The following is a 22,895-nucleotide window of genomic DNA, read 5'->3' as shown; positions in this document are numbered from 1 at the left end:
AGGTTTTGTTCCAGCAGAGGCCCATACATCAAGTGACGATGGTGACGATCCCGATGAAGCAGAAGCAGAGCTCCGCGAGCTCAACGAGGCCTGGAACGATTTTTCGCGTTTTGTTGGTGGCATGCCCGCAACAATGACTGCAGAAGACTTCGTAGGTGGCGACGACATCTCAGCGACCATGGCTGTACTGAGGGACGGCGAAATCGCTGCGGAAGTCTCTGAACATCCCGCAGCTCAGGCTGACCCTGCATACGATGAGAGCATTCCAGCTTCACAAGAAGCACTTGCTGCATTGGATTTACTGCGCCACCACTGCAGTGCTATTGAGGGCAGTGTGGGTTTGTTCTTGTGTTTGCAAAACGAAATGCGATCAACACAAAAAAGCAGGCCGCGACGATGCAGTTCTTTGCGCTTAAATAAATGGATGTGACCCAAGTAAGCACCGTCCGAGTGGCATGTATTTTTTACGAAATTTTATACTACGAATTATGGATATAGCAAACTATTTTCCAATTTTTTAACTGTTCATTGTGAAGAGGTTTCACTGTAGTGCTGCCCAGTAACCCAAACCAGGATGAATTTTTCTTCAGCTGTCAGGTTTATGTGGAACCTGTATATCTTTTTGTGGCCATATGGCTGCACTTGGCTGGATGCAAAGACATAATTAATTCTTTATTACAAATCTACTGCACCCTTGGGGTTTCCCCTAAATGTTGGACCTGTGAAGGCTGTTTATATGATGCCAGCCACTAGTGATCATGCGTGGCCCCATGGACACAGTTTAACATGGCGTGCACCAAGAGTGCTAATACGAAAAGAATGCTTCATCATGGCACCCTAGGTGCAGACATGAAATGGCGCTGCGGGCACTCGCATTGGACTCTGTAGTGTAGTTGCATGCAAATGCAGCCAAAGCAAGAGGTGTAGCAGGATATTAGCACACGCGAAGGTGAAGTACTTGCTTGTGCTGTACATGTGTTGTGGAGATGGCAGTTGGTGGGGGGGGAGTGCTGACTTGAATGGTTCCTGTGCTAGCACCCAATGTGCCATCGGGAGCATGCACTAGTCTCTACCCCACAATGATGTCATGTCTTCAAACGGATGGCATAAGCAAGTTTGCATACCAATGTATATAACAGCTGGGCATGTTTTGTGGGCCAAGCTTTGGCTGAGATTAGCGATTCATCCAGAGTACCGTAAACATTGTGCAATATTTTTTTTACTGCTCCCCTTCTCCACATTGCCCAAAACAGTGAAGTCAAGCTGTACTGTCGAGACTGGATACATCACAAATATTTTGAATTATTGGCTTTGTCTAAGACAGTTTATCTTCTTGAAAATCGTATGTAAAAATATAGGGAAGTCGGGCTGTATAAAGAACTGCAGTTTCCCCTGTGATTTAATATACAATTATACCTGGATATAACAAAATTTTAAAAAGTCCGGGATTTTTCTTTACATCCAGGTTTTCGTTACATTCAGTTTTTGCGAGTGAGAAGACCCGAAAGGACAATGCAGAATGGAAGCCAAAATAAGAAATAAATGTAGGTGAAGTCACCTTGAAAACGTTTACAGAAAACCCCATTATTTGAAGTCATAACCATGGAGAAATGTTCCGCAATCACGCTGATAGCGTGACTGCCGCAGCAGCCGCTGCCACCTCCGACGCGGCTCGGGCAACACCGCTAAGAGTGGGGTGGGGAGAGTGGGAGAGGCAGGCGTACTGGTCGAGCTAGAGGAGGGAACGTGCGGTTGCACCGTTACCATAAACCGGCCACAGAGGCACATGTGGCACATGCTTCTTCCCGCATTGTCCCTCTCTCGGTCAGCCCGCCACTGTTGCCCCAGAAAACGGACTCTTCGCCTTGTGTTGCTAGTGCTTTCTGCCGTCCCTGCTCCAGAGTCCCGACGAGCGAGAGCTGTCGGCGCCGGAATCACGCGAGCAACTTACTGTGCGGCGGCGATGGGCACGCACTGCTTGTGCCAATTCATTGTTTTTGCTATGTCCTATCATTTTTCGTTGCTTTTGAGGATGAACTGTTGTAGTGCCACGTCTTATGGCGCTCCAAAAGCGATAGCTACGAAGATGTGCCGGCAGCGCTGGAGCATGATGCATTGACTAAACTGCGGTCGCTCGTTTCGATCGTTGCCATTCCTGTCATGTCAGTTCGGGCTTTATCGTGGTGGAACTTTTCTCCCAAGTTTCAGCACAAGCTAACAGATGGCCGGCTTAACGAGTTCGTTATGTCAAAGTCAACTGCCGCTGTGCATTCGTTACATAGAGGTTTAAATACACGCGCTTCAATGGGGGTGGCGTCGATGAATTAAAAAACTTCGTTACATCGAGGAATTCGCTTCATGGAGGTTTGTTACATCCGGGTTCAACTGCATTGAACTGTGTGCCATGCCCCTGCAAGTGGTGCTTCTCCTAACGCAATTCTTTAGTCACTTTCTGACTGCAGAGGCTGTTCTGCCGCTCGGCTATGGGCACCTGCTGGCAACGTTAGCACTCTGAAACCACCTCACGAGGTGAATGTGGAGTGTGCTTGAGGGTGCCCTCCAGTCTTATGTACTCATTTTAGTGCTAAAGCATTGCTCCAGACATATCAACCCTGAGCAAGAATCTTGTCGTCTTGTCTTGTGCTCCAAACTATTCTGGGCTTACCTGAGTTACTCGGGAAAGCTCGGGTTAGTCCGGAGGAGCGTTGCACAAGCTGCAGCCAATGGCAGGAAGTGGCAACACTCATTCCGATGTGCTGCTCTCAAATTCTTCACATGGTTCGAGATTTTGGTGGCCGTGGATGTCGGTGGCATGCAAGTGTCTGTAATTTGCTGGCGACGCTAAGGCTAACATACAACAAGGCCTTCGCGCTATCATTCGTTGGGAAGCAGCCACTGCCAGACTGCACTTGAACTGCCTGAACTGGTGCTGCATGCTTTGTGCCGCTGAAATTTGCTATACTGGCACATAGACTGCAGTAAAGCTGAATCGACCTATTGTGTTTGCCATGCACAACAGGGCCTGGGCTACTTTTAAGCGAATTGGGTTTTACTTTTCGTCAGGACATACCCCGGTAAATAAATGCTCGGCTTGAGTTGACGCTTGCCCCCTTTCCTGCAGGGCAGTGCATGGAATTTGAGGGTCAGCTGATGCGGTGCATGCGTGTGGACCCTTCACCTGTTGCCGGCGAGAAGGAGTGGGGCCTTGCAGTCAACAGCCGCTCGGATCGTTGTGAGCTCACGTTGGCGGTGTTAACCGCTGGACTCTACCCCAACGTGCTTCGTGTACTAAACGGCCGGATCCAGAACAGCATCGAATTTGCCTGCCTGTAAGTAGTCCTTCGGCAAGACTTTTTTTTTGTATTTAACCTTGTAATGCGGTTGCCCACAAGCAGGCGTGGGCTTTTGTCAACCCAGGCAGTGGACTGACTACCCTCGTCTTGCAGTGCAAGGGACCCCCTCCTCACCGATCATGACATTACTCTGTATTATAGAAACTCCCGCCATACTACCCCCTCCTCACCTTTTCCTGACCAAAACCGAGCAGGTGGTATGGCATCAATTATAAATTGCCACCTTGCCATCCCCTTTCCTACTCTCCCTCATGCATAGAGGGGACAAATCTCCAACCTGTCAGTTACGCCCAATCACCAGAGCGGATTTCAAGCACACTTACCACACTTGCCCTGACAAACCGAAGCCTCCCTTTCAAGGCTACAATAACAGGAGGCTGCTCTGCACAGCTCGCAACCGGAGCTACAGCTCCGCATCGTGGGCTGGGCCTTGAAGGTCACCTTGGTCCAACAGTGTCCGGTCATCTAGAGCGACCCGAAGGCCTGTCACCGTCTTGCTCATCCACCTCCCCCTTCCCCACCCTTACCTGATCCACTGAAGTGGCTGAAATAAAAAGTTCTTACCAACCAATCAATCTCATAATGCACAGGCAACGAATGTGAGATAAAAGTTGTGAACTTTTCCTCAAATGCCCATTGGAAAATATTTGAAATATTTGGGCTTTACTGGCCGCCTGCCACATTGCAGGAATGATCAAGATTCATATAACAAGAATCTTGTACTCAGACTAAAAATATCAATAGTTTGCACCCCTTCTCACAAAAAGAGTACAAAATCTTCAGAGTGTTCAAAAACTACATTTTTCAGCATTCTTCTCAGTCAAAGTGTTAGCCACTTGATGGTAGGAGGCTGGCTGTAGGTGTAGTCATCTGGTAAATCTACTGGTAAAGCAGAAAAATTTGACGGAGGCGAAATGCTAGAGGCCTGTGTGCGATGTCTGTGCACATTAAAGAACCCCAGCTGGTTGATATCCGTAGCCCTTCAATACAGCATCCCTTATGTTAGTTGCTTTGGGATGTTAAACCTCATTAGCCAAGACATAAGCCAGAAAACTTCAACGGGCCTAGTGCTACACCCGCCGTGGTGGTTCAGTGGTTAGGGCGCTCGGCTACTGATCAGGAGTTCCCAGGTAGGATATTGCGCCATTTCCTTTCCCAAAAATTAATTTTCAGTTTTCTAGTGCTACAACAGCAGTTGTAGAAATGGGTTTGAAATCTGCTGCTGGTTTAATACATACTGTTGGTTTAGATGTGCAACTGCTCACTTTTATTATTTCTTGACATTCAGAAATTATTGTAACTTAATCGTTTTAGTAATTGCACAGTAATCGCACCACAATTACATAAATTTAACATTAGTTTTATTACAGAGAATGGAAGAAAAATTTCACGCCTCTCCTTATAATATAGCTCCTCACCAGCAAAAGTGATCCTCACTTAAAAATTGCGTTCGCGTCACATTTGACAAATGTGGCTTTTATGATAATAAATCCACCAGCTTCATATATTCCTCTTGCCTGTCAGGCAGGTCTGGCCTGTTACATGAAAAGCTTAGCGAATGCTTGCTTCAATTTCTGGGGCTTGGCAATAAAAGGAGCAAATAACTTGTGGCCACCCTGTCATAGTGACGGAATGAACAGTGAAAAGCTGGCAACCTTTCCTTATGAAAAGATGGTGGCAAAAAAGGGCTGTGATCTGTATTTTGTACAGAGATTTGTGATTGAGTTTTCCACAGCAGATAGGCCCAGTAGCATTTTTACAACTAATATGCTGTGCACCATGCAACCTCTATTGAAATTATTTTTTGTGCTGCCTTGAATGGCAAACATTTCAGCTGGACAGAGCAAAATATGCATCACATGTGCATCTTTTCTCTAGCTCATCACTTCTTTTGCACTCTGTGGTGAACATGCATGTGGTTGGATTGGTGCAGAGACCAGAGGCGGGCCACCATATCTGAAGAGTCCCTGCTGCACCGGGTGCCGCCGGTGTATGAGCATCCCTGGCTGGTGTATTACAGTGCCTTGCAGCCCTCAAAGCACCAGCTCATCACAATGTATGACTGTAGCATGGTCAGCTCGCTGCATCTGTTGCTCTTTGCCGGCCAGGGCGTCCACATAATCGAGGTGTGTCAGGCGACATTGCCTTCTTTTATTTGGCGGCTTTTGAACGTCGCATGTGCGGCTCAAAATGTCTGTTTTGGCTATGCGTGTTGTCCAGGTCTGCAGGTGCATTTATGCTCGATCATCCCTTGAGAGCGGCTCACCTTGATCACATGTTCTTTACACACAACTTCATGGGCATGAAATATGGCAAACATGGGAAGCATTTTATACACCGTATATGCCCGTGTATAAGCTGCCCTTGAGTATAGCCCGCGCCCCCCACTTTCGGCCGCAAAAATTTTAAAAAGAACTAAAACACGCCAAAAAACATGTCTAGTACCTCAAAGTGCTACAAGATGGCACCAGTTAGTTTTCCCACATCGCATTTATTATCATCATCGTTGCGCAACACGATGTTTCCGTGGCTTTCTGTTTCCTGTTTTCACGGCGCGTTGCCCAGCGCCATTTGGTCTTTGTTATCCGGTGCTTCATACAGAAGTGCGTGGACTGCTTGCGGAATCTGTTTTGTTGCATGCGCTGTCGTGTGGCAGGCTGCGTGCTTCTGATCTCGAACAAAAAGCATTGGGCAAGCACAGACGATCCTACATTGCAGGCTTCAATCTTCAAGTGGCAAAATAAGCTGAGGAACAGTGTAAATGGGAGGCCAGGCGTAAGCTTGACTTCGACGAAAAGTGTGTTCGCTGCTGGTGTATGCAAATGCAAGACCTCACCGAGACTACCTGAACCCAGAAGGCTTTCCGTGGGAAACTAAGTTCCCAAAACTTGAAGAGGACCTCATTGAATACATTTGCACTACTAGGAGCAACGTCTTCATGGTGTCTACGGAAATTATCTGTATGAAAGGAATTGCTGTCACTCAGCACTTGAACATTTGACTTGCGGACTTCAAAGCCAGTCGAGGGTGGCTTCAGAGTTTTATAAGCGGCACCAGCTTTCCATCCGCTGTCGAATGACGTGCCAGGAGCTGCCAGTCAAATATGATGACCAGATAATAAAGTTTTATCACTTTGTCAACGCACTTCGGAGGGAGCTTGAGTACGACCGACCTCTCACAGATAGGCAATCAGACCCTGCCTGGTTCGATGCCCCTGAAAATTGCACGGTGGAAGCCAAAGGGGCAAAAAGTGTCTCTGTGCGCACTACTGGCACCGAACGGCAAAGGTGCACATTAATGCTTTGCATCACCGCTGATGGGAGAAAGCCTCCACCCTACATTGTCTTTAAGGGAAAGACTCTGCCAAGAGAGAACTTCCCCCAGGGTATCGTAGTCCGGGTGCAAGAAAAAGTTTGGACATCCGATGAATTGGTCATAGACTGGCTGCAAAGAGTGTGGCAGAACCGACCAAGGGGCCTACTATGCCGCAAAGCCCTTCTTGTGTTAGCTTTAGAGGGCACTTAACAGACTGAGGGAAGACTCGGCTGGCAGACTGCCGGAAAAACTTGGTCATAATTCCTGGTGGCCTGACAAGTGGTCTGTTGCTTCTCGAGGTTTGCTTTAACTGTTCATTCAAGACGAAATTTCGGCGGTGCTACACCGAGTGGATAACCGCGGGCAACCATGGAACAATTCTGAAAGGGCGGCTGAAACGAGCGTCTCTCCAGCAAGTGTGCACTTGGATTCTGCACGCATGACGTTCGTTTTCAGCGGGCGCCATGTCAAAGGGTTTTAGAGTAATGCGGCTGTCAAATGCCATGGACGGCATAGAGGACGACCAGCTTTGGAAGCAGGCCACAACTAGGCGAGCTCATTTGACAGCGGTGAGAGTGCTGATGAGCTGAGCTCGTCTGGCAGCGATTAGCATGAACGCGGCGATGAATAGTGAAATGTTAGTATCTGTCGTCAGCTTTTTAATTATCTCACACAGTAAAGTCGAGCCCACTTATAACAATACTCAAGTGCCAAGGAAATGTCATTGTTATAACCAATGCCGTATATATTCGCGAAATGAACCCACTTGCATAATGAACCAGCCCCCCACTTTCATTGCCAGAATGTTTTTTTTTTTTTTTTCAGCCTTTAGCTTTTTGTAACAGAGCGCAGTCGTTGGCAATTCGCCAAGATGCTGGCAGCCACATCACCACTTGTTTGTTTATCTTTTGAGGAGAGCTCCTGCCAAAGGGGTTGGGAGGAGTGGGGGGTAGGGGGGGGGGGGGGTCGCAGACCTTGGCAGTGCATCAAGATGCTGCCCACCGCCGCCGATAACATCGCCACTTGTTCGTTAATCTTTTGAAGAAAGCTCCTGCCAGAGGGGAAGCGAGGACGTGGGGCAGTGTGGTAAGCGAACTTGGCAGAGTGTCAAAACGTTGTGTGCTGTAAGCTAAGGCTTAAACATTCGCACTCGTCACCGACCTGTGTGTTTTTTTAAGCTCACGTTAAAAACGCGCAACTGACTTCAGGGCCGGTGTTCAGCGTGTTCGTTTTATCTCACCGTGATTGGCCGGTGCAAAATTGCTGGATCGTGTCAAAGTGAACGATGCTAAACACCAGCGGCACGAGCGCCTCGGACCGCATGTGTTCGTTGATGACGGAAGGACGGACGGAGGTATGATCTTTTGAAAGTTTTGTTCCCGCGTAATGAACCCGCCCCTCAAACTGATGTCAACTTTTCTTGAAAAAAAGTGGGTTCATTACACGAGTATATTCAGCAATTGTTAAAACTGGGATTGCCAAAAAATAGTCAGGATAAGGTTCAAGCATTTTAATCAAGCAGGAAAAAAGTTGTCCACTAGTTAGAGAAAAATCATAGTCCGTGAGCTTTGCTTGGCTTCACAGAAAGCTTACAAACATTTGTCTCGGGGGCACCTAGTTGCTCGATGTGCTCAAGTGGAAGGCCCCTTGGGAAAATGAAGTCCCGGAGGGACTGCATCATCTGCAGGGCCTCCTGTGAGGGCACTACTTTGAGAGGTTGATTTGCAGTGTCGTCATCGCTGTCGCTGCCCACCGCTCGCACATTTGCCACGATTGCCTCGTCAGTGAGGTTCCCGGACGTTTCTACTTTATCATCTGCAAGCAGAAACTCGTCGTCCAGTCCCGACGCGTCGTCACTGAGCACAGACCACAGTTCCGGCATTCCTTCATCAGTCGGAACTACAGTAGAATCTCAGTGATATGAATCCCAAGGGGAGGCAAAAAGATTCGTATCACCCGAAATTTCGTATCACCAAAAAACGAGCGAAATCCGTCCCAAAACTATGAGACACGCACAAAAAAAAGAACATTTATTTGCGTGGAAAGAAGTCGGGTATGTCCTTGTGAGTCTTCTTCTCCACGAGGTCGGCCAGCAGAGAATTTTCGCAGCTGAAGAACTGGGCTGTAGTGTTCTCACGCGCAGTCTCGGATGTCACAGCACGTCGCAGAATATCGAGAGCGTGCATAGTTTTGGCTGCCGATGGTGGTTGGTCATCACCATTTTGGCACTCGTCTTCTTCTTCGTCACTGGTCGAAATTCCAGGCTGCGACAATACATCCTCCACGATGTCTTCCACTGTGCTCAGACCACAGGTGACGAGAACGCCGTCTGCAGTGACAAAATCGTCAGCACAGCAGTCAACGCCAAGCTGGTTCCAGACATCAACCGTAGTTGCCATCCAATTTTCGATGATGGAGGCGTCAACCTTTTTCCCTTCGCCGGAAACAGTTTTGTAGGAGAGGTCATGCCGTGCCTTAAATCGGTGAATCCAGCCACTAGAGGGCTGAAAATTTTCAATTCCAAGTGTGAGTGCAATGTCCACAGCCTTCTCACGCAGAACTTTTCCATCAACGTTAACGCCAGCCGCAGTGACCTCTTTAAACCATGTTAGGAGAACTTCTAACTTTACATGGTGAGCAGTCTTCGCTTCTTTAAAGTTTATGCCAAAGTGCTGCACATTCTGCATAATTTGGTCGCGCTGACCGACGATCGTAGACAGCGCAGAAATTGGCAGGCCTAATTCCTTGGCCATGTCAATGCGCCTTTTTATGGGCTCTTCGTCCACCTTCTTTAAAATATCCAGTTTATCCTTCAAGGACAACGCCTTCCGCTTTCGCGACATCGTACTGATTGCAGTACCTTTCGGGCTGACGCGATCAATGCTCGTAAAACGACACACGCAAACAACACGCTGCAGTTTCGTAGTAGTCACGCACGAGGGCACAAAGAAGCGGGAGCCACTGCTGGTGTGACGATCTGCACACTGGCTGTAGCAGAAAGACCGGTGGAACGGGCGCGCAGGGCCGCGAGAAATGTGTAGAGGACAAATTGCGCCCGACCAGTTGGGTTGGCTGGTTCGCAGGGCAAATGGACCAATAAGCAGTGGCGCTAGCCTCGGGCAACAACAAAGTAAAAAGAAAAAGGCGATGAGGCCGCCCCCAAAAACTAGAGAGATAGAAAGCTTCGCTTGCCTCGTCAGCCTCCCTGCTGCCGCAGAATCCCAAACCGGTACTGGCGCACACTGTGGCCATCGCGCTTCAACTTTCTCTTCGCTACAATATCCCCGAGATTCTACTGTATTTACACGATTGTAAGTTGACCTGTTTTTCAAAATTTGAAAATCCTAAGGGGGGGGTCGACTTAAAATCGAAACCAAAGCATAGCACTGTAAATAAAAGTGAGACAAATGGAATATCAGGCATGCTGCAGCGTGGTTGCATTTTCGCTGCGCAGCTCCATCGCCTCGCTCTTGGTGCTGGCCTTTAGCAGCTGCTATGTCAACGCTCAGAACCGACATCCCCACCCCGGTGTGCTGTGGCCGATGGTAGCTGTTGATAAGCATCAAACCGGCACTAGCCCATTCCCCACACGCGGCTGCAGATTGCGGCTACTGATAAGCGGTGGCGGCCTGAACGCATTCACATTCTACTCTTAATAGGCGCCGTCCAAGTTTTTTTTTTGTTTACTTTCAACCGCGCACTCTGCGCTCAAGGGAGCATCAATAGTTGATGGAAGGGCCGTTCCAATCGCAGAGGCACCACCACTCGAAACTGCAGTGGCGCCAGGGGGTGTCAGTAGCCAACGGAAGAGCTGACGCCGCTCATGAGTAGCTTCTCTTTGGCTCTGACACATTTCACTACTGCCGGCCGCGCTTCACAAGTATTTAATGTAGTGCTTCATCATTTGTGCTTCGGGTCCGGTAAGCGACCAGTGCTCATTCACGGCTACATTCAAGATTTCTGTCGTTCTTTATGCCAAAGAATCGAACAACTGCGTGCCGGGCCACTAATTTGAGGTTTGCAACGGGTGATACAGGTGTGGCAGCTGCAGCGAGGCAAAATTTTCAGCTGTTCCGAGCGATGTCGTGCGGCTGTTTACGAAGTGTGGGATTTCACTGCTCGACGCTGCTAGAACGATGTGCTGTGGGGCTGCAGCAGTGATCGCAACGGCAACGCTAGTGAGGACGATGGCGCAAGTGTGGACAGTAGTCCAGTGACTAATATATTTTCGTTTTGGAATGTGCCTATGGCCGCACCCGCATATGGCAGCCGATAGAGGCTGGCGATAAGCGGAGGCCACAGGATAGTGCTATCGCGTTCTGTTATTAAAGGCCAAGTGTGAACGACCTCCAAGTTTTTTTTTTGTTTTTTTTTTTTCAGAAATGTGATGTTCGGGGGGTCGACGTACATTCGAGTCGACTTACAATCGTGTAAATACGGTACGCAAGCATCACTCGCGGCAGTCGTGCGATCCCGAACGAAGCCTTGACAAGAAAGCGGAACGCCACAGGCACTGCACCCATGCCACGTGCACTCGCACGACGTTTATACACACTGCAACACACGCCCGCACACTGCAGCCGCTTAGGCCACACAAAGAGATGGTCGATCGGGATCTCTTTCTTTATGTGGTCGGTCCAGCAAGCACGGATGCAGGGACGCGACCGTGTAATGGAGCACGGAGGGGGGGAGGGCAGAGAATGTGAGTGCTCTCCTCTCTTCATATCGCGTGCGCAGTCCACTAGTCTCGAGAGGTGGAAGGGTCCCACACGGAGCGAAATGTGCTTGGTGTGCTCGCGGACGCTTGCGTTTTCATGGGAATCGCGCGTTTTGTTTTATTTTGAAGCTGGGTCACAGTAGCCGGTTTTAATCGGTATAACCGTTAATGCGGCAACCCGTCATTGTAGTAAAAGTATATTTTACTATTGGATACATAGTAAATTTGAGGGTGCCACGGCTGTTCATTGTGATAGCTGATATATTGTAATAATGGTATCGTTATAAGTGGGTTCGACTGTACTCACAGTGGCACTGCAATGTGTTACTGTGTAGCTATAGGCCTGATTAATATGTAACCCACACCGGAGAAATTGATGGAAAAAATAGCAGCTTATAAACGAGTACATACGGTATACATGCAAAACGTGAAAAACACAAAAAAAGCATCATACTGTATATTATGAAAAAGACATTCCAATCTAGATAGCTCATGAGAAAAAATGCAATCGTAGATTAGTTCTGTATCCTTACGTTCTCGAAGGATGCAAATGTTATAAACTCTTGCTGTGAAAAACCTTTTTTTCTCGTAACAATAGACATTTTGCCGCTGTGTTTAGCGCATGACAGCCTTAGCCGTTTATGCGCTGTAAATCCTAATGCAATGAGTACTCACTGTCTAACAGCTGTGCTTGTTTGTGAGCAGGTTGGTATCTCTGGTATTCGCAGCTGTTTGTGGCAGCAGTGCATGCGCAGCACAGTAGCGTCGCATCGGCTGTACTGCAGCATCACCAGTGCAGTGCGAGAGCAGCGTCTGTGTACTGTGGCAATGCTTCAGGTTCTAGAGCATGTCACCAGTATCAACTGTATCATTATAATTGTTACACAGGGTCTCTGAGGCATGGTGGCGACCCTGTTGAAGCTGTCAGGGACATACTCAGGTTTTGAATTGACTGGCCACTTATAGCGTCACAATATGGGGCCTCACCTGGCAGCTTTTTATGTGAGCAGGATTTCACAGTCAGAACTTCGGCTCACTCTCTGATAATTCATTCTCTCAGAGGAGGCCGAAAATTTTAAGGATAGCCTGTTTAATGCATTGAATGTTCGTAGGACCTGAGCATTGACTTGGATAAACTGGAATCTTGAATTAAGTGGATTCAAAGGAGGGTCCTCTGTGCTGTCTCTACATGCTGGTTGCCTGCAGTTAATTCTAAGTGTTAGGTTAATGCTGAAAAGCTCATGGGAGCCTTTAAAGCACTTCCTGTGGCCTCTTTTGCTTCTGCTTTGAGGTCAAAACACAGAGTAGGTATCATCCTTTCTCGGTAATCTGCATGCTTCGACTCCATTTTCCAGGACTACATCTTCGATGCCCGCTCCCAAGCACCAACGGCGTCGAACAAAGCGTGTCTGATCATTGATGAACAGCAGCTGCTGACGTTTCGGTGCTCAAAACGTGACGCCGACCTCCTCTGGCGCTGGCGCCGGATGCTGGACTATATGCTGGACCTGCATCTATCCCTTGATGAGAACATTGAGCGCTGCGCTGAGGAGACCTACCTGCGACGCGAGCTTTGGCCACGGATTGTGGACGCCACGGCTGCTCTTCTCTCTCAGCATCAGTCGGGTCAGTGACTGCTAGTCTCTCAAATAGGCAGGATTTAGTGACTGCACCCTGTGATGCAAATAACCCTGTTTTTTAGCTCTGCGGCTGTGGCGTTCGCACACTCACTGCCAATGAAACATTTGCTGTATGTTTTCCTCTCTGTCCTGACCATTTCCAGCAAGTTTAGCAGCCATGCTGCATTTCATTTTTGTTCAGGGGTTCAAAATATAGTAATTTCTGTGGGCAATATTAACGTTACAAACAACCTGCAAATTGATGCTCGCTCCCTGCTTGCTGAAAAGGAAGTTTGAAGCTTGTATTGGGTCGTCTTAGGCACCTTTTGAATGGAGTCGTCATTTTCCAGTTACTGTTCGAGCCATTTAACACGTACGAGTGTTTTCCTAATAATGTTTTGCGATGCCATCACTTCGTTGAGCGAAGATAGTCTCTGTCCGCAAGTAGAGTTTCAGTTTCTAATTGCAGTTTCGCTTTTTTGAATTACGATTTGTTATATTGTTGCATGTAAGTCAACCTTCTCCAACTCAAAATTCTTGCTGGCCAAAAAAAAAATAAATGACTCCCAGTACTGCAAGTCAACATCCCCGCCTGCTCTGGAGCCAAAAAGAAGGAAGATGTGCGTCTAGAGTGCACTGTATTGTTTCCCGTAGAGTAGCATCGTGATGCACACGCAGTTCAAAGCAATAGGTGCGTAACGATGCAATTGCAAGGCCAGCAGTCTGAGGCAAATGGAAATAAAAAAGTGGTAAAATGGCACACCTTCGTGCCCTCCACACTCGGGGCTAGCATGGAAACAGGCAAACCAAATGACCAAACTGCCAGTGGTCCCGTAGATTGGGATTTCGACACGTTGCATGCTCTGGAAGTTAGGGAAGTTACGGAAAGTTTCCTCGCATGGTACCTATTGCTCACTTGTGAAAACAATAGCAAGCACAAATGACCTGGGCAAACGCCGCGCAGTTGGAATTTTTCACAGCGGGAACAGATTTGCACTCGGATCAACAATTTTTTTTTTTTTTTGAGACATGGAATTTCATAGATCTTGACGAGAATAAGCACCGGTGTAGGATGCATGCTGTCTGTGGTTCAGCCCAAGCTACCTTAGACCCCACAAATAGGTCCCCTGCATGTATGGGTCAACCCCCCCAATTTCAGGGGGCCATTTTTGCAAAAAAAGTAGACTTACACGAGACAGTAGGACAGTACATGGTAGGTATACTCTGGGTTCAACTTTTTTTGGTAGTGCGGGCTAGGCAGGAATGTGAAGGAGACCGTGCCGAGGGAGTGGGCTCCTCAGCACTAGCGATCTCCGGCTTCATTCTTCCGCACCCCTAGCCCGAACAACAAACAACCCACCGCCCGTGGCGTGGGGACAAAGGCTACTCTCCTTCCCTTTCCTGCCTAGCCTCTGCTGCATTGCAAAAAAAAGTTGTTCCCATGTACTGTGCACTCTCTATAAGACAAACTTGAAGGGACCAGAAAAGTTGTTTGTCTTATCCAGAAGTTTGTCTTAGCAGAAGTCTCTGCAGAAATGATGTGGGCACACCATGCGTCTTCAGTTATGTGTTGCATGAAAGCAGTGAATAAAATAGCCTTGTGAATAGAGGATTATTGCAAACAGAACATTAGGCACTATGCACGAAGTGAGCTGAACAGTGAGGGCATGCAACAAAGCCATGTTGTCCTACTTGAAAACAGCATTGATGTAGATTTATTTTTCACTGTCTATTTTTGCCTCCTTTTCAGCGACAGTTTTTTTTTGTGTTTTCTTTTCCTAACTTGATTTTTGAGGCTTTCAGCACTCTGAAGGTGCCCAGCTGGGTGTGTACTATCACGATCAAAAGTTTACGGGACTCGAGTGTACGGAAAAAATTTTGTATCAACGTAGTCACGAAATCCACTTGTCTGAAATGGGATGGCGTATGAGGGGACGTCCATGCTCTACCTGCTGGTAGCAATACCATGTAAGTGGGTGGCGAGGCAGAGCTACAATATACATTTTTCCGAGAACACGCGTCTCGTAATATTTTGATCGCGATAGTACATCTCTTGTCTTGCTTCTGCTGCAGCATATCTGCTATTAACTCTACAAGCAGGTGCACCATGTGCCTTTCCGTCAGCCTCAGGCAGTGCCCATATGGCGCCGATATCTGGCCACCGGCACAACGCGTGGCACAAGACACGTGCACGATACCAACATCAATACCAAGATCGGGTGCCTACGCCATGGGAAGCCAGGCGCGGGGGGTCCTTGCCTTTGCCATTTCGGCAAGAAAGCTTCCCTGCACAATTGCGCGACATTGCGCGGAAGCTATCTTGTCAGGGTGTGCTTTATTCTGTTTAAGCGTTTATTATTTTTTCCTTTGGTCGATAGTGCCACGCAGACACTCCAAGATGGCCATTGCACGGTGTCGCAGGGGTTCGTGGTCGCTGCAAAAGTTCGGCTTAACTAAAGCATGCTCAAAATAGGCATTCTTAAGCGTATTTTTTTTACATTAACCCCTAAAGTGAACCAGCCAAATGGTCTTGCGCAGTTCATCTTATCCGAGGGTTCGTCTTGACAGAGTTCATCCTAACGGGAGGCTACTGTATAGTCTCAGACATTTTATGAATGGCGTCATTGTTTTCAATTGCTATTTCAGCATGCAAGTTCCAATGTAACGTAGGGAGCAGTAGTCAGTGCTGTAGCGAAAGGTGAAGGTTAATATATATGCAGAAAAAAAAAACCTGCCAAGTGGGGTGGTTGGGGTCCCTTTAATGTGATTTTGTTTTTTCTGCTCTCTTTTATCTTTCAGGGAGGTCATAATATGCAGCAGCCTCATCATTAGCATGGAGCTGGATTATCTAAGGTCTCATCTCGCATCGCCTTTGTGAAGTTTTGCCATGTCTTGCAAGGGATGCTATCATCATCCTGGCAAAACTTTGCACTTGTATCAATCACTGTTCGGCCATGGTCAAGTTTGCTCGCCTTGCAAGCAAGCAATCATGTCTTCAGAATGATGTTTGTTTTCTCGCTAGTTGTGTTGAGAACTGTGTAATAATGCTTTGAATTTATATGACGTTACTACAGCATTTTAATTGGCAGTGGAAGTGCCTACACTCATTAAAAAGTGTGAACAGTACTGCGAGAAAGCTTCTAAGTGGCTTTTATTTTTGCGGAGTGGCCACGGTGAAACACATAAGCTTATGTGAGCGAACGCCGCCACCAGCCCTCGGACTATACTATGGTGCTTCCTTCTCGCTCGACAGATGGCGCTTCCAACTTGTGCCCGTAGCGGCGCCGTTCATGGCTTTTGCACAGCGTCTCCGTATGCAGCTCCAGGAAAACATGCGGTCATCAGCTGATCTTTTAGGTGTTTGTTGTACTGTGAATCATCGTTAACTCTGAAAAAGTTGTCCGCAGATCATGCCGAGCATAAAGCCCCTTTATCAACACTCACGCAAGACGACAGATAATGCTACAGAGAAGCTTTGGTGGAGCCGGAACCAAGCAAGCCAATATTACATAGTTTGCAACTTTTCTCGTTTATAACATGGACCGAGTTTACTTCTCACTCGAGAATGAGATGAAGGGCGCATCAAGTTACTAGTCGCGTTTGAGAATCCAGCGGCTACGGCCCACCGATGGGGAAATGAATGTCTGTGTGTGAAAGTGGCTGAACGCATGCCTCAGTTCGGTTATGCGAGAACTGCATGCGATTTCTGTGAGGATGATAGTAGGTGTTTTCCGCAGCCCAGAAAAATTTATCACCCAGGTAGAACCATATGTGTTTATTTCATACATGAAGCAAAAAGTAGCCACTGGAAAACTGGATTACGCCCGGGACACCTAAATTCCACTGTTGTGTATACAATCAAAATAACAAACAGTACACTCAGCTCGGCTCTTTGTGGTCATACAAGTTTGGACATTTTATGCGAGTCCTGGCCTTTTTCAACGTGCTTGCGTTTCATCTGATGGCAGCACTGATGCATACGAAGGCTTCTATAATAATGGAGTAGCTTCGCGAGCATGTCCTCCCTGTGGATAGTACAAGGGAAAGTGAACTTCTCTAGTACAGCATCAATTGTTTTATCGTAGGCATTTCTCAGATTTGCGTATTAAGGAAATGTTCTCCAGCTTCCGTAAAAAGCTGATAGAGGCGTGTGAGTCTGCCCCTTGTTTTGCAATTAATGAGCTCAGATTCGGGCACCTTTGACAAGCCTTTCTGACCCTGCAGTGATTTTTTGCACTTAATGCAGGAGGTCTATTTGAAAATTTTCCTGGATACAAACCCTGTAACGTAATAAATTATACATTCAACAACACTTACATCGTTGTTACCATACTCAAACACTTCATTGCACTCCCAGCTCCCTTGTTTAGGCCATCAAGCCTCTCTTTCAGCTGGTCCAGCTTGTTTAGTTCCTTTGATGCTGAGCTGCTATATGTGTTCTTAAATTCAGCCAAAGTCACAACGCCGTACTGTTCTTTCTCGGAAGCTGAACAGTTGCCAAACCTCGGCGGCATCAGGAGGGAGTGAAGTGACAGCATATCGTACAGTTGCAAAAACGTTGGGAAAGTTGGATGTTCATTTTGGCCACCCGCTTGTCGAATAACACCAAAAAAACATTCCAACGGGTCCTGATTCATTTTTCCGGCCAGGACATACCTGAAATCGCACTTCGTCAACAGGTAGATTGACGGCTCACGAGCAGATTTGAGCGTCACCCTTCATCCTTCCGCAGTTGAGCGGCTTAGGAGAGATCCTGAGGAATTTCTCCTTTTGCAACGTCTTCCTCCCATTCATCAAGCCAATCAGAGGCACTCAAGAACTTCAAGATCATTGCAGTCTATAATCGGGCCTTCTTCTCGAAAGCGCCGGTTCAGGGCATCAAATAACTTGTTCATAAAGATTGCGAACTCAGCGGTCAGCTCGACATTAAGCAGCCGAAGTGCTTCTCTACGTTTGTAAAACGAAATTCCTTTTGCTACGGAATTCCTGAAAATTTGGTTTGCCAATTTCACTCTCATTTTAAACATGTTAGAAGAATTAACATGGTTGTAAGTCAATTTTGGGCACATTCTCAGCTCATAATCAAGGGTTCGACAGAATCCTGTCTGGCGAGGGGGATGCATATTGGAAGCACAAGAAACATACACTCGCCAAAGAAAAAATATTTAACACATGACATTTCGAGACCCGTACGGGTCCCTTGTGCACAATGAGGATGGGTGGAATGGGCCACGACTTATAAGCGGACTTGACTGCACAGTGAGTGGGCGTAGATATCAGGGAGATTCCCTCTCGTCCTGCTGATAGCATTCTTGGTCGTCTGTATGTAAAATGATTCGAGAAGTAATCGTGAAGATAAAGGTTTCTTCGTGTCCAAGATTGGGGCGTTCTCCCAGTCAATGGAGTGCTGCATCATTTGGGCATGCTCTGCAAGTGCGTTGGAGGAAGTGCGACCTTTCTTGACGTCATTCTTGTGTTCCCTTATTCTTCTTTTAAAATCGCCTGACTCGCCAATGTATGATGTATCGCAATCCTTGCAGGGGATCTTGTATACAACGCCGGGGTAACATGTGCGCTCTAGGCGGTCCTTCACGTGACAGCTGCTGTTACAGCTTGCTGGACGGTACGTGCGCAGGGTACGTGGAGGGCTCGGAAATAATTTGGACCACCTGGGGATCTTTAAAGTGCACTGACATCGCACAGCACACGGGCGCCTTTGTGTTTCGCTCCCATCGAAGTGTGGCTGCCGTGGCCTGTTTCAATCCTGGAAACTCCAGCTCAGTAGCCGAGCGCCCTAACCACTGAGCTATCACGGCAAGTGGGAACACAAAATGAACAAATACAGTGTCAGTCAGCCGCCATGGTAGCTTGCCTTTAATGCAGTGGAGAAAGGAGGGTGAAGCTTTTGAAAACAACGCGGAAGAGATTCTTTTTTTTTTTTAAATTTAGGCTGTTGGATCATAACTTTTTCCTGGCTAATACGTCTTTTTCTCCGACATTCTTTTTTTTTAGCGTATCAACAAGGTTCTAATGTATTGCAGCGGGTTCATATTTTTTCATTTTGAAAAGGTGTTGCTCCTTTCAATATTGTGTAGGCTGCAGTTCTGGTTCCAGCTATGCCACCAGCTTCCACACACCTTGCCATTTGTGTATATATTTTTTTCATATGTCATAGGCCACATCTGTGATAGCACTTAGTTTCAGTCTTGTATAATAGTAATATAATAGTCATCCTTATGTAATCTGTTACAGTGAGAGTCCTGTGCTCTAGCATTGCAATATTAGTTTGGTGCAGTTATATGAGGGAGTGATTTTAAGACTAACTACTAATTTCTTCACGAATTTCACATGTTTCTGGAATCGGAGAAAACTTGGTGCACTACATGCCTAGTTCCACGGCTGTTGTGTTGGAAGCTTCACAAAATATTTTTTAACGGGAATTTTTATGTCAGTGGCCATGTGCATTTTTATGCATCTCAATGTATTCTGATGCTGGATTAATCTGCAGGCTACTGCCTTAGAGACATATTTTGAGGGATATCTACGCAAAGCAGCTTGCCCAGCATTTTGTTCTTTTGCAATAGAGGCGCTTAACTAATTGCCAAGATTGATGGGGCCGCTGTAGTGGGCCACACCTAGCCTCGTCACACTTCTTCCTTTATTTGCTCGAACCCAAGCCAACTTGTCTGTTTTCTAATCCCAAAGGTTGATCCACCTAGAATAAACTTGTACAGTTAAGTTTTTGCAGCTCTTACCACTACAGCTTTCTATGCTGCATTTCACTTGCCTTTGCCACCGCTGCTAAAGTCATAAACAATTTGACATCAGTATCTGGCCAGTCCAGATCAATGGCAGCCTGTGTTTTTTTTCGGTCCTGGCCACCTACCTAATACTGTTGGTTGAAGTTTTTGCTCTTCATTTGGTGTTTCTCTGTGTTGGTCAGTCTTAAGTAAGTGCAATTAATGGTCTTGCATTGAATACTGTGATTACACAGTTCTTGGACCATAGTGTGACAATGCGTTGGTGCAGTATGCTATGAAAGCCCTGTTATGATTCCTTAAGGTCACAGGTGTAATATGCTCCATGTGATAATCCCATGTATGTGTGTGTTTGCTGTCTCTGACAAAATGACTACTGCCAAAGCAAAAAGGAGCGTCAATGCCATCGCAAGATGACACTGATGCTGGGGCTGTACGTGCTTTAGTTTTTGTGTTGTTCTGTTGCAATGCACAGGTCACTTTGAAGATCAAATTTAACGGGGAAAAGTGTGCTTAATCTTACATTGGAGGATTGTTAAATTACTTGTGCTCTTATGTACCGGATGTCTTGCGCAACATACAATGCTAAAACAAGGGTACAGCATAGCATCTGTGCTGCTCGGTTCATGCTGTCTAATTAATTAAAATGATTATGCAATTCATCTTTTACCCATTTCGGACGAACCTTATGATTTGAAAAGTTTTGGATTGTTTTTAGGTGCACCTCGACCTGTTTGTGGGTAGTATAATAAAAAAAAGTTCATTTTGGCAGTGGGCAGTAGGGAAGACAGGTGCAATGGACCACATTACCAACTTTGTACCATTGTGCTGAGTGTGGCCAACCGCGTCTTATCAGCTTGCCAATGCCGTATGCATTCTGCCAAAAATGCATGCGGCCTAGTGCGATGTAGCTTGGTTTTATGTGTGTAGCATTTTTAAAAATTTTTTTCACCCATTATGCATGCATACGACAAAAAAACACATGCTGCCATGGTGTCGTGTCTGTTGCCGTTTTTCCATTCTGCTTGCTTATGGGAAGGCAGATCCGTTCATTGATGAATTTCTAACATCAGAGAGCACTCTGAGGAGTGATAAACTCTAACAAATGCTCTTTGTAAGAAAAAGATTGACGCATCACAGTAGTTGGTTTATTGTGCGCCTATTTATAGTCGCATTGTGCCAAAGAGCAGATATTATTAGTTTCACAGTAGGCCATCTTTTCAGTTTGTGGTTTCTATGTTAGAATTACAATTCCTTATTTAACCTGTAATACCGGGCTTGATTTTACCAGTTTCAAGCAACAGCTTTTCAGTTATGCCATAATTTTGCAGCATGTTTTGATCAGTTTCTCCTTTTAAATTTTGCACCTTCTGATATATGTGGTGATTTCTGTAATGAAGAGTGGAAGATGCTCCAGTGTTCAAGAGAAATGCAACTGTTGTGTAATGGATTGGTGTTTCGAGCTGTTTGCTGTTATGATTAAAAATATTTATTTTTGTGCCATGTCCATTGTGTCTCAAATCTCTGCAGTGCCTTCTTTTGAAGACCACACTACCACGGTTCAGTATTGACATTGGCATCCTTTTTGTTGCACTCAAATGAAAGCTGTGTGGGTTTCTTGAATTTTTAAATAGAAATATACTGGAGTAGAACATGTTGTCGGGTTATTTGGTGTAATTCTTCAGATGAAAAAGTTGAAAAAAGCATATACAAGACAGGATACGGGACAAGTGCTTGGCTCGTATCCTGTTTTGTATATGCTTTTCTCAACATTAAATCGTCCACTCACCTTTGTTCACAAATTAAACCACAGGCCCATGAGAGGTAGCCATAAAGATTCCCAAGAGGTTTTGGATTCAAAAGTGATGGTAAATTAATTAAGTATAAGATGGTTGAATAACGGGTGGAAGAAAGCTGCGGTCTTAGAAGGAAACATTTGGATAATAGTAAGCGTTAGGGTTCTGTAATTATAACTTTGCTATAGCTTGCCCCCAATGGAATCTGCTCGACCACGTTTTGTGTTGAACATGTAGTCGCGCTGAGCAGTTCGCTGTTGTTGCGAGCATGTTGAATTGATTGTGCCTTGGTGTACATCATCGCCTGTCCGTGGAATTGTAACTTGCAATTTTTAGTCTTCATATTTGAAACCATACTGGCACTCACTGCACCCTACTCTCTGCCACTGAGTGAGGAGGAATGCAGTAGGTGCCCTTCAAAACCTGGTTCATGCAGAAACCCGCCGGGTGCTCCGTAACACTGCACATACCGGTAGCTCCAGTACGAAAAGGAACAGTATGGTCTGCAGACAAACTATTTAATGAACTTCTACAATGAAGTTTAAAATGTCTGGTAGGAATATTCCGTCCAGTAGAAGACTGTACAGATGCAAAACGAATGGCTATTGCAAAACGGGCAATGCCAAAAATCTGCTTGCAAGTTACCTGCTCCCACCGTCATGCTCTTCTTTCTGCACAGGCGCAAAATGACGGACCACAAGCGTCTTTGCCAGGAACTTTCACTCTATTCCTTGTGGGGAAAGTAAGTGTGAGTCACAAGGCACAGGCTGTGTTCATGGGGTGGTAACGTGACTTACCTAGCAAGGTGCCCCCTTTCGAGGTGGCGCTTTTGGACACTATGACAAAGCCAAACGTTTTGCCTAGTTTGCCCAGGAGTCTGTGTATTATTGGCTAGCGCTGCAAGAGTGTTTTTCACTCATGCTGATACAATAATTATAACATGTTCTCTTTCATATTATTGTGATAACATTGTTTTTACAGTGTTCGATTTCTCCGTAAAGTCATCAGGGCCACGAGACCCCAATTGACCAGTGGAGAGCACTGCCAAATTTTAAGTTCCCTGATTGCTAAATTTAGAGATTTCATCAGGGTCACGTGACCACAAAAGACCCAATTGGAACACCTCCAAATTTGAATGAAATTGGTTGTTAGGGAAAGGAAATGCCACAGTATGTCACATCTCGGCGGACACCTCAACCGCGCCGTAAGGGAAGGGATAAAGGAGAGAGAGAAAAGGAAGAAAGAGGTGCCGTTGTGGATGGCTCTGGAACAATTTCGACCACCTGGGGATCTTTAACGTGCACTGACATCGCACAGCACACGGGTGCCTTTTGCGC

The 22,895-nt window shown here is 46.5% G+C and overlaps 1 protein-coding gene across 1 annotated transcript in view; it reads left to right on the top strand.

Moving 5' to 3' along the window:
* LOC144106955 (ATP-dependent RNA helicase DHX30-like) overlaps positions 1 to 21,269 on the top strand; it is a 113,777-nt gene extending 92,508 nt beyond the window's left edge. Inside the window, exons 16-19 of the mRNA XM_077639920.1 lie at positions 3,122 to 3,329; positions 5,287 to 5,479; positions 12,741 to 13,011; positions 15,804 to 21,269. Of these exons, the coding sequence (XP_077496046.1) occupies positions 3,122 to 3,329; positions 5,287 to 5,479; positions 12,741 to 13,011; positions 15,804 to 15,814 (683 nt within the window). The 3' untranslated portion in view covers positions 15,815 to 21,269. The remainder of the gene's footprint in view (positions 1 to 3,121; positions 3,330 to 5,286; positions 5,480 to 12,740; positions 13,012 to 15,803) is intronic.
* The last annotated feature ends 1,626 nt before the right edge of the window (positions 21,270 to 22,895 follow it).

The sequence above is a fragment of the Amblyomma americanum genome, chromosome 10 (genome assembly GCF_052857255.1).
Source record: "Amblyomma americanum isolate KBUSLIRL-KWMA chromosome 10, ASM5285725v1, whole genome shotgun sequence".
In the NCBI taxonomy this organism is placed as follows: domain Eukaryota; kingdom Metazoa; phylum Arthropoda; class Arachnida; order Ixodida; family Ixodidae; genus Amblyomma; species Amblyomma americanum.
This window is presented reverse-complemented; position numbering and strand designations above follow the sequence as displayed.